General features: G+C 42.1%; 1 protein-coding gene across 1 annotated transcript in view; it reads right to left on the bottom strand.

Moving 5' to 3' along the window:
* Nucleotides 1-12,350, bottom strand: part of LOC139735035 (uncharacterized) — a 68,573-nt gene that overhangs the window by 27,724 nt on the left and 28,499 nt on the right. The window contains exon 3 of the mRNA XM_071645810.1: nt 6,045-6,312. Within this exon, the coding sequence (XP_071501911.1) occupies nt 6,045-6,312 (268 nt within the window). The remainder of the gene's footprint in view (nt 1-6,044; nt 6,313-12,350) is intronic.

Here is a 12,350-nt window from a genome sequence, read left to right as displayed (position 1 = left end):
CATAATATAAACTTTTCTTTCTTCATGCGAATCATAATGTAAAGGACAAAAGCTGTGCTGAAACCCAGTCACGTCTATTTCAATTTTAGGCGGCTAAAAATCTACAGACTACATAGATGCACACACCAGGTGCGCTTGCTCGTGTCTCGAAACACACACATACACTCACACACACAAATGTAAACCAGTTTTCACATAAAAGACATATAAAAACATGAGACGATTGCACGAGCTGCGTAGAGGCGAGAACACCATGGGGCTTTATAATATACACACGTGCCCGCGCGCACGCACGTACGCAAACTCGCACGCGCGCACAGCCGGTTGAGGAGATAACGCGACTTTCAAGGCTGGTTCTCCACACCAAATATCGTGGAGGAAATAATGAACCTCATTCAATATCGAAAGTAAAGAGAATACAGTTCACACAGTGATAACAATGACTCAGTTTCAGCCGTAGCAATGATCATGATACGAATTGATTTTTTCCCTCTCTCTCCGCGTCTCTCTGAAAGACTGAAGGAATTGTATCATCTACAGAAGAAGGCCACGCAAATATGCACTTGAGAGAAGAGCGAAAAAAAAAAACGCGCTCGGAGACAAGAGGAGATGTGAATTAAATCCGCATTGCTGAGACGATTCGAGTCAAAAGTCAATTTCAAAAGGACATCTCGGTTTGCTATAGGAAGTCCGTGATTAAATCTTACAGCGCTTTTTCAGCTGCCTCCCCGCGACTCTCGTTCGATATCGCAGCGAGTCGGCGGCTGAACCCGTGTATGTTGTCCAACCGACGAAACTCACGTCTTTGTATGACGTTTTGTCCGCGTTTATGATTTCCTGCCTCGCTACAATAATACCACCCAGGCGGGTGCATTCTCTCAGTAATTTTAAGGTCACTTATCAATATTCTCATAATTTTTCGATCGAATATATTGTTTTCTTGTGATCATAATACCCCCTGCTCCCAGTATAGACTTTTTTCCCCTCTTCTTCAGTTCTTCTTACATAATCCCTGTCTAGAGCGGGGCTGAGATAGACGGGCGCGTGGACCGATCCTGTGCTGCAGGTGCAAGACGTTACCGGCCCAGACAAACCTCCACGTGCATCATCCGTCAACCCCCTCCCCCAAGTTCTCTTGAAAGCAAGATTTTCGCCAATCCATGAATTTTATTTGATTTTGTGAACTATTTTGACAGGGAATCTCACATTTCAGGCCGCTGTTGTCTGCGCCAATCTTTATTTAAAAGAAATTAACAAATAGTCTAGGCGCTTACGTGGCAACCTTGTCTATACAATAATAAGCGCACGATTGGTACTGCTGATTCTTCAATGGAGGTGATGTTTCTGTTATCATAACCCAGATATAAGGTATTCATCATGATTATGTTGTGACGTCACTAAGTTTTTAGATGAAGTAGTTAGTGTGAAGATTGTTCATTTCATACATGGACAAATTGCAAGTTATTAGTGTAAATTAACGAATCAGTGCAAATTATCACATCAGGAAAGTCTAACCTATATGTTAACATATTATACAAGGAAATTACAATCATGAACGGCAGAAAATGTATCGGATCCAATCATGCATTGATTCACTCTGTATGTATTTGATATTGATGTTATATTATGTCACCTTTTGGTAATTGAAGAGCTTGCTTCCAAAAGGCGCAAAATTCATTGAAAAATGATGGATTTAGCGCCTTTTGGAAGCAAGCTCTTCAATTGTTCTTGAATTGCGGGGATAATGCAAAATTGAAAATCATGGAATAAAAACTTATTCTTTTGTTTGTTACTTGAAATCTTCATACGGTGAAGAGAAGTTATGGTTAAGTGTTAACACATTGGTTAGGACTGCATTACATTTCAAATAACTTTCGTGCATCATCTTTGTATTTCTAAGTAATGACGTGTAAGCAGACCTTTGGAGAGATGATTAGATTAGATTAGATTTTATTTCATTTTATTTATTGGTTCCTGCATCATCATCATTGTACATGAACATATATGTACATGTGTTATAGTACGTACATTGTTGGTGCCATTTTTGTTTTGTTTTGTTTTGTTTTGTTTTACCTTTGTTTAATGCTTAGATGTTTGATGCATCCAGGGTCAGACCATAACCGATGTAAAAATAACCTGTAGAAGTCACTGTCGTTCGAGAATATAAAATTAACATTATCGTACTCCTATGTATCTTCTAATAGTTCGGGTGTACATGACTATATCGGAGGGGAGGGATGGTACACGAGGATATTGTTTATGTCTCTCTAATCTCTAATAATGAACTTCAAATAGATTTGTGTGTTTAAGTGCATGGCTTTGGCTGGGGGTACAGTGTGCAATAAATCAGAACCCGGTTTAACGTCGTGCCGAGCCGAAATTTAATGACGAAACGGTCAAATTGCCGTCCCCCAGTCTTTGACACTTCCCAATATGTAAGATATCACCAGAGCTGTGAAAAGTTAACGGAGCCCAAGAGATGGACGCCAGCCAGGAGTGCCGGAGAGAGGCCAGGGGGGCTTTGCCCAGCTCGGGAGGGTCGCACCGCTATGCCCCTGAGAGACGGGAGATTCTGCCAAACTTCACACTTCCAGCGGTATTCAGCGGGCTTCACGCGCGCTCTCTCGGAGGCCGTCGCCTCTCGTCGGGTTTGCGCAGGGAGCCGAGACGGAGGGAAGAAACTGCGAGTCGGATAGGGGAATGCTGGCCGCCCGGTCCGGTCGGGATGAAGTAGGCAATACAAACCAGCTGTCAGGTGCGTGGACCACGGGCGTGAACGACCAGCGTGGAGGACCTGGCTACACAGCCCTAATTACGCACCCAACACCACGCCGCTTTTAGATTAACCAGGGATTAGGTGGAGATTAAACGGTGCTTGCTCTCTGTCCATCATCCACCCCTTTCCCCTTTCCGCATCCGGAGAGACTTTGACACACATGAGATCGAGAAGAGGCAACTCAGTAAACAAATCAACTCTTTCTTCTTCGTTCAAATGAACACAGCTCTACTCCATTCTGAATTTCATAGACTACCTTCATGAAGCAATACGTGGTTTGCAGAAAAATACTTTCATTGATATCATACAGAATTTGAAACGCTTCTCAATTATGATCATAAGAAAAATCACCCTTGAAAAAAGCTTGAAATATAATGTGTCCTAAAATTGCACGTGTAAATTTCTCAGGAAAACGACAATGAAGGTTCATGTGTGAACAAAATCATAATTTCCGAAATTCTCAGTGGAATTATACACCAGCTCAATCATGTTAATAAAGCAAAGAAATTCCAGCATGAAGAAAATAAAAAAATAGACTAAGAAAAAAAGAAAAGAAAAACGAGGTAACATTATGTGGACACGTATAGAATTATGAACCTATCTATAAAATATGACTCTTAGTTGGCGGCCTGACACCAGGCACACTTAGCTACAAAAACCCGCAGGTGCGTAAAGCGACGGTGACACAAAGCAGCTTGTTAAGAGAGCTGTGAAAACGTATTTCCTCAACGACGAGGCGACACTCGACGATTCATTACACGCGACAATGAGCCCGTGACACTGCTGCCACCAGAACTCGTCTTCATAATAATATGGAGACTCTACCAATGAAGTATCCGGAAAACTCTTCTCATTTTCTTTTGTGTTTGTGTTTTTGTTTGTGTCTTTTTAAGCCATGTATCTTTTCAGTTCTACAAGGTCGCCACGTCTACAGTCGGTTTGAATACTTACTCCCAGACCCAAAGGCAGAGAGTTATTTTTCCGTTCTGTAGCTACGTCGTTTGTAAAGTAAGCACTGTATGACTATTATTTTCCTTACCAACGAGCTGTATCGATCCACGATTGCACCCTGCAGAATTAGATACAACCGCAATCATTCGGGATTTTTTCCACTGAAATCAGTGTGAAAATTCCACAGCATACTGGACCTTAATACGTTAGTTGATGGACCCCCCTTTATTGATAGACCTAATTTAAAAGTCCGTATTGTTCACTTCCGGTGTGGTCGGATAGATGGATTTGCCAAGCTAGCAGAGCGACTGAATCCCATAGAAAAAGGTGTGACGGGGACAGGTGATGCTATATCGATATATTGTGCTTCATTTCTGGTCAGCCTGCACGCTAGTGTACGGACAGCGATACTAGTGGAGCAATGAAATGATCGATAACATTGCTGGTGCCATCGACCACCTTGTATCGCGTTATCTTCGTCTGCCCTATCATTACGGTCGTTTCAAAAAGACCTTCACAATTATGGTATCAGGTAGGCGACGTTTGGCCTTGACTTGAGACTATTATAGAATCAACTTTTCATGACTGGAGAAATCCTGGAAGAGGACCAGAAAAATACTTAAGTTATGTCGAGGGTATTAATGAATTGGTTTTCGTTTGTCGCTCGTAAATTCCATTTTCCCTCTCGCGTCATCTTTAACTCTCTGTTTGTCATTATGCAAGTGACCTCAAATTTGTTCACTGGACAGGCATGCGCCAGGGATTTAGAGAAGGGGTCTCTTTTCGTCGTATAAGTCAGGTCCATTTCACTAATTTTGTGTAATCTCTTTACTACCAAGCCAAGCCCGTATTGCACACTTAAGTGGCATTAGCATGCTCGACATGACGGATCTCATTTGTATCGATGCGATTTGTGTCCGCCTATCTGCGCGCCAAAATGGTGTGTGTGTTGTTAGCATGGATCAACCGTGCACTGGGTAATACAGCGCGTGCACGACGCACTCACAACCGTGCGCACCAGCCTGATTCGTCTTACAAATTTGTGTCCTTGGTCAGTTTGTGGGAAAGAACGGGGACGGAGAGGGGGAAAAAAGGCGAATGAAAAATCAAAATGGCGATTCAAAGTCCGCAGAATCATATCTTGCACGCTATATTCGGGTAAACCTAATTAGGGGTGTTGTAAGGGGGACTTACGAGATTAAGAATTCACACGCTGCTTTCGGTCGCACAGCGTTTTGACTTCTTTAACATCTTCCGTAGACGGTCCGAAGGGTTCAGCGAACCGTGCAAATTTAGTGAAGACACTCCACTGCTCGACATAGCCACGAGTTCAGCGGACCGACGGTGGGAGCTTTATGTCAAAGCCACATTTGTAAGATTACTTTTGACCTCGTTTCCGCGGGCCCCTGACAGTTTTCCCGGCGAGGGGCAAGAAGAAGAAGAAAAAAAAAAAGAAAAGAAAAGAAGGGAAGAAGAGAGATGGTCGTCTGGTGAACACGAGTTGTGGTGCTTTCCCGCCTTAGGGCCCGGCTTATCGTTTGGGGCTTGTTGCATGCCTAGCGGACATGTTGCATCAGATTAATTGATTTCTATTGCGCAAGATAAAATGCTGCTCAAAGAAACGAAGAAGATATAGTGGCACTCAAAGAAAAGCGACATCAGAGGGAGAAAGAGATGTAGAGAGATAGAAAGAGACATATAGAGGGATAGAAAGAGATATATAAAGGGATAGAAAGAGACATGTAGAGAGATAGAAAGAGACATATAAAGAGATAGAAAGAGACATATAGAGGGATAGAAAGATATATATAGAGATAGAAAGAGACATGTAGAGAGATAGAAAGAGATAGAAGGAGAGATAGAAAGAGACATATAGAGGGATAAAAAGAGAAATATAGAGATATAGAAAGAGACATGTAGAGAGATAGAAAAAGATATATAAAGAGATAGAAAGAGACATACAGAGAGATAGAAAGAGACACGTAGAGAGATAGAAAGAAATATATAAAGAGATAGAAAGAGACATATAGAGGGATAGAAATAGAAATAGAACGAGACATAGAGAGAGATATAGAGATATCACATTATATTGTCTTATCTTCGTTTTGTATCATTTGTTGACATTTCAATGATTTTATTTGCGGTAGATACAAACACACAAACACACACACGCACGATTCCATCGCCTTTGCACGTCCAGTGTGCTCGAGCTCTGTGTACGAATAGACCAAAGAAAGTTATGCAGACGAGTAAAAAAAACAATGAAATTTTTCAAGAAATTGATGTAAGAGTAGGTGGAGCTTACACTGCTACTCACATGGCCGTGCTGGTCCAGATTGTTGTTGGTCAGCTTGAGTTTGTGGAAACTGACCACCTGCTTCATCCAGACTGCCCCCGTGGCCGGAGAATCCGGGTGGATGTATAGCCGGCTGGGCATGTGTGGCTCGGCCTTGCCGGACACCACCCACTCGGAGTTGTGGTACTTGTAGCGGGTGTCGTCCACAGGCACGATGTCCATCAGAAGGATGTACTTGGCGTTCTGCTCCAGCCCGGTGATGCTGCATCGGAAGGTTGGGAACATCCGCCTGGATGACACGAGAGAAGATATCACTTGTTATATTGTGACTAATGACACAAAGTAAGAACATCTCATTGAGAATATAACGGGTATGAGTGTCAAACATGAGAATATTCTTTAAAAAAAAAAACAACAACAACAGCGAGTACCATGCCGGCGTTCATAAGACGTCATCAAATAAGTTTATTGGTGGCGTAACGTAAACTTCTCAATAAAATTAAAGATTCGATTATTTTTGCTTGCAGTAGTCACCAACTAGAACGCTGGTAGCTTGTATATTGTGTAGGCCTTTCAGAAAATAAAAAAGAAGATGAAGAGAATGAGAAGGAAAAAGAAAAGCGGAGAACGCGAAACAGGTGAAAGTCAAACACAAACACACACATGTATTTTCAGAGATACAGTGCAGTATCTCCTACGCGAGTATCAAACACTAGACTCCAAATAACACAAAACTTAAGCTGCGCCCGCCGAAATGACGGTGCACACACGTTATATAATTTATAAGCAAACTCACTGCGAAACTATTGTGGTTTATAAACAGTTAGTTTTAAAGAAAAATAACCCAGATATTCAAGGATTACAGACCAAGAAGATGGTTTTGATATTGTTCGATCTATCAGCTATAATTCAAATTTTCCCTGTAAATTTTGGCATGCTTGAATAAAAAAAAAAAGAAATACATTCCATGTATGGTAGTACAAATACCAAACTCTTCATAAAAGTGATGAGTCTCCTTGTTTTCTTTGAAACTCCTCTTGTAGGTTGAAATGATGAAGTCATTTATGAGTATACGTTTATATAATGGCGACAATGGCATAATCATGCTTTTTTTTAAGTTTAACCGTCAATCATTTGTCTTGAAATTCAACGTTCTTTCTTTTACATCGTCGTTGTCATCATCATCATCATCGTCGTCGTCGTCATCATTATCATCGTCGTCATCTTCATCATTATCATCATCGTCATCATCATCATCATCATCATCGCCATCATCATCATCATCATCATCATCATCATCGTCATCTTCATCATCGTCATCATCATCATCATCGTCATCATCATCGTCATCATCGCCACAACAGTAATGATATCATCATAATACATAGGAGTAATTTACACTTAGCATCACTGAGGAGCTGGAAGAGACCAACGGTGTAAGTTCAGCTGGGAATATGTTAAGGGTAATATTCTTACACCAAAGGTGAAGCCTATAGTCATGATCATAGTGATGTCTTTTAAATTCACAAATTATCAAACATTTTCAGTTGTTCCCAAATTTGCTCTCGTATCATCAGACATGTCGGACTGAGGCATAAATACCAATTATTCGGGGAAAATGAAAAGTTAGACATTTTCCGCCTTTGTATAGCATGATGTGCTAAAGGGAGTCACTGTTCGTATTAAACTAATAACTTCGTTACCCTTAGACGACGGAAGGAACACAGAGCGTGTGTCTTGTCTCCCAAGACCCAAGGTGGAATAATCATACACGCTTCTCCTACAGTGGTGTCAACAACTGGACAAAAGAAAGAGTTATTGTACCTTAATGAAAGAGTATACATGGACGATGTCGTCGTAAAAAAGTACACATTCTGGGCAATGGTTCAGTGGCCTCAAATTTTGTTTCAAGTATTCCGTTCAGATTACAGTTGGAATTTGGCATCCGTAGTGATGAATTTACAATGAGAATCGCCACCATGTGCTCACATAATTAGGACGGATACGGAAAACATCCGTTTACACTTTTAGTTCCAATTCTCCCGTCCCGCATTACCCTTAATACTTCTCTCTCTCCCCTCCCCCACCCCCCAGTCCAATTCAGCACCCCACTTGCACCCTCCTGCCGGAATAAATTGCAAATAAATTGCACCGTTTACGACTCAACACCCCGCTTACTGGCACCCTCAGTTCCGATGAGAATTCTTTCCCTTCTCCATAATCTGAGATGGGCGTTGGGAGAAGCGAGAGGAGAAGTTTAGGCAAAGTGTGAAGCAATGAAAAGGCTGGCCGGCCGAGCGTGCTGTGGTCTTTGAGAACGAGAAGGGGGAACTGACGGCATCCGATTCTCCAGTTATCACCTCGACCTCGCCAAGTCGGCGTTCTTTCCCCCCTCCGCAACCCGACTCGTGACGGGATTCTCAACTTGGTGTGGACACCAATTACAGAGTTTGCGATGAATCTCGGCGCTTCAATCACGTCCGCTTTCTCTGGTAGCACGCGGCGTGCGTTGCCATGCATACCGGGACGAATGTCGTAGAACAGATTGCAATCTTCCACACAAACACCGCCGATTAGTACCGGATGATGCCTGTCCGAATCACCCCCCCCCCCCCCATTTCATCGTCTGCCATATACTCCCATACATATTATATGTGTCATTTTTGTTAACATTTAAGATGATCTCGTCATTATCAGACTGAGTCTCAGTTTACAGCCTTTCATTTAACTAAGCAACATATCAAAATATCAAATTTTGAGAGGCCCCGAGGGAGGAAATATTATACCTTTTATAGTCTTTCCTGAAATGGACTCAATATCATTAATAAGAAATCATCATTTGTCACTTATCTTACGACAGTCACCTCCGTCAATAAAACTTTCCGAGATTTTACAGCCGCTTGATGCAATCTCATATTTATGAGGAAACAATGCAATGTCTCATGAAAGCTGTTCTTAAATTTGGTAAAGTTAGATAATTTCTTCGTTGCTGAAGAGAATGATTTTGCGAATGTTGATGCGATGAAGGTTTCTAATACAGGTATTTCTAAGTTACTCTCTCAGCAACGTTATTAATTTTTTAATTCTCCTGTATTCATCCCATTTTCTTGTCACCTACAGTATGAGAGCTATCACCCCACACGACATTCATGACATTTGGTGTCACCAAAATGATAATACTCAGTTGTTGTGCCTCGTTTTGGAAATAAGCAGTGGTAAATATTATGATACTCAATTACCCCTCTTTTATCGCCGGAATATCTCGAAACAGCACTGTCTTTAAAACAAATGTCGGCAACAGGCATATCAATACAGAACATGCAAATGTCAGATGATAATCGTGAATGGAAGGAGAGAATGTTTTAGGTCCTAGTTCGTGATTGTATCATCAAACCGATCAAAATTAAAGTACAGTCCGTCATTTTAAGTTGAGAGATTATTTCCACTTTTGGGCAGTTGAAGCGGCTATCGAATCCTCGCTGTCCTTGCTTTTTACTTCAGATCTTTGAGAGGTATGCACAACATGGACAGCAAAACTAAGTTTTGCCGGGCCGTTGTTAAATTTCGGCCGCCTCTTGTAACCTCAAATCACTCTGTTTATATGTCTTTCTGACTGACTGTCTGTCTGTCTGTCTGTCTGTCTGTCTTTCACTCTCTCGGTCCTTCCAGTCACCCACTCTTCCTCTCGGTCTTCTTTTTGATTATACCAACCCGCTCTCGTTCGATTTCGAGTGGTAACACACTTGAAGTTGTTAAGTACCCTTGATGCAACTGAGCAGGCCCCCGGAGCGGCGAATTAGGACCACGCGTTGCCTCTTGCCCCGCAACGCCAGCACACGTTTTCCCCCTGACTGTCCAAACACGCACCGCCAACAAATTTGTTCCCGACGTTTGCTTAGTTTCGGGCGCTCATCGGCAGGGAAGTTCATTAATAATCTATTTCTTGAACGAACTCACTGCTTCTGACGGTTTCAGGGGGTATAGCGCATTATGTACAAATATTGTGATTCACAACATGGTCTGAGGGTAAATTGCTTATAACAGTTGCAATGGGTCGCAAGATTGCAACAATAGCGCTTGTGTAACTTTGGAAGAATGTCACTAAGTATGCGAGCAGAGTTGGAACGCTTTGCTCGTAGTAAACTGCACGACCTGACCACTTAACCTGACTAAGAACCAGCAAAATCTGTATTTGAATGTATTCCTTCCACAAAGTCAAAAGTTGATACCATTATTTTGAGCTACAAGTTTGTTTATTCAATTAAGATAAGAATAGTAACGACCATTTTTCATAGAAAACGCCTGGTGTAAATAGGCGACTCACACGTCGTTCTGAGCAGATGACGAAATGGAATTCATCACGAGAGAAATGCAAGATATCAATACTGAAGCTTTTCAAGTCAGCGAATGCATTCTCCACCACCTCATTGCCCCCTTCATTTTGTCGAAGTGATTGATTCTTTAGTGAAGCTATAAAGACAGCCGGTAGTCTTGATTTCTCTGTTGTCTATCATTGTAAGCTGGTTGGTGCTGGGAGAGCATTCAGTCTTCCCAATTAAGATCCACAAAACCATCCATTTATATGACATTGACAATTCAGCTCCGCTCAAAAGGAAAGATAATCAAGAAGTATGAATGTGAAATAGTTCTTTCTCTGGAAATTCAAAAGACCAATCGAGCTTATATTATCTGACGAATAGTCACAATGACGTTTGTCCTTTTCCGTTCCACGACAAACAGTGGACCACAGCACCTGTCTAGCAGGGTCACTCTACATTCGCCCAACGATTTTTGCCACGTTCGGGACTAACGGCAGCTGAAATCTACTGTCCGCCTTCCTCCGTGCGCTCGAGCTTGGGTGTGAAAATACCGATCTTTAGCACTCGGTGCTAGCTCTATATAGGCAGCTAGTCCAAAAGTCGCTCTATTCTATCATTTCTTACATTTTTTTTTTTCAAGGTACTCCTCAATCCTCGTCGTAGGTTTTACCGTTTTGGTCATTTCCCATGGATTTCTTCGGTTTTAATTTTCAGCGCATCGACTTCTCCGATAAGTAGAAATACGCAGTTGCAGAGGGGCGGGTATCCGACTCCACAGTGCCACGGCTGATGGCGGGAGATTTTCAGGGGTGTGAGGTGGTGTTATGACAGACGACGACATAGCAATATTGGAACAAGGGAATCGAAATTAGCGCTCTATCGATTGCCGGATCGCTACGGATCCGTAGGGAGCTGGACGGAAACTTTGCGCGCTCTTCTCTCTTTTTTTTTCCTCCACCTTTCTTCATGGGTAACAATTCGTCAACGGTTGTAATGGGCTTAACCAAGATTACCTCCTTTCTCCTTCTCTTCACCTCACTTCCATTTTCTCTTTTATTATTCTCCTTCTCTCACTTTCTTTCTCTCTCTCTCTCTCTATCTCCCTTTCGTACACACTGCGTACACACAACACACACACACACACACACACACACACACACACACACACACACACACACGTTCACTTTGTCCTTCGTGTGTACCCCTCACTTGTTTAACTATATTGTCACAAGACATACATTAAAATCTCTCATCAGCCATGCTCAAGTTTGTCAGGTACTTCTTGCGGCCAAAAAACGACACTTGTTTCCTAGTCTTTTGATTTTCTTTATCGTCATCTTCTTCCTTTTGTACCTTTCATTCATTATTTTGAGAAAATTCTCTCATGATTCCGATTCTAACTTTCTGCGGGATGTCCGCGTGCTGTGAATCAACCTGGTTACACCACTTAACATCCTCCATTGAAAATGAGTACTAATGAAAGACCGACCAAACTGGGATTCGAAGGCCGACGAAATATGACATTGAAGAAATGCGCGGTTTAACGCTGACCTTGATTTGAGAATGGTAGATCACTTTTTATCGTTTTCCATGGCTTTACAAAAGCTCCGGTTGCCGCTGGCACAGATTTCTGCTTGTTTCTTGCTTTGTTTGTCGCCTCATATTTCCATCAACCCACCTCAGGAATAATCTTTGGAAAAGGACGCAAGCTCAGAACAGCGGTGGCCTAAAATAGAATTACTCGCAAATAATTATTACGGCCTGATCTCATCAGACAGAATCATACCAAGGTACTATTTCTTATGAATCCTATTTGTGCACAGTTCATTAGATAAGGGTAATTTTGTTCGAATGATCATCGAAAACGTAGAGCAACGTGCACGAAGGAAAGAGAGTGAGAAAAACGGGAGAGCATAGAGAAGGAAAGAGAGAAGGGGAAAGGTACGTTTTATTCGCGAAGTGCAAGGGCCCGAATGCGATCTGTGCGTTTCGTTCACCGCGGACAAGT

The sequence above is a fragment of the Diadema antillarum genome, unplaced genomic scaffold (assembly GCF_040938485.1).
Source record: "Diadema antillarum isolate AM-2024a unplaced genomic scaffold, OU_Dant_1.0 seq00000562_RagTag, whole genome shotgun sequence".
NCBI lineage: Eukaryota > Metazoa > Echinodermata > Echinoidea > Diadematoida > Diadematidae > Diadema > Diadema antillarum.
Note: the sequence above shows the minus strand (reverse complement) of the source record. Positions and strands in the feature narration are given on the sequence as shown.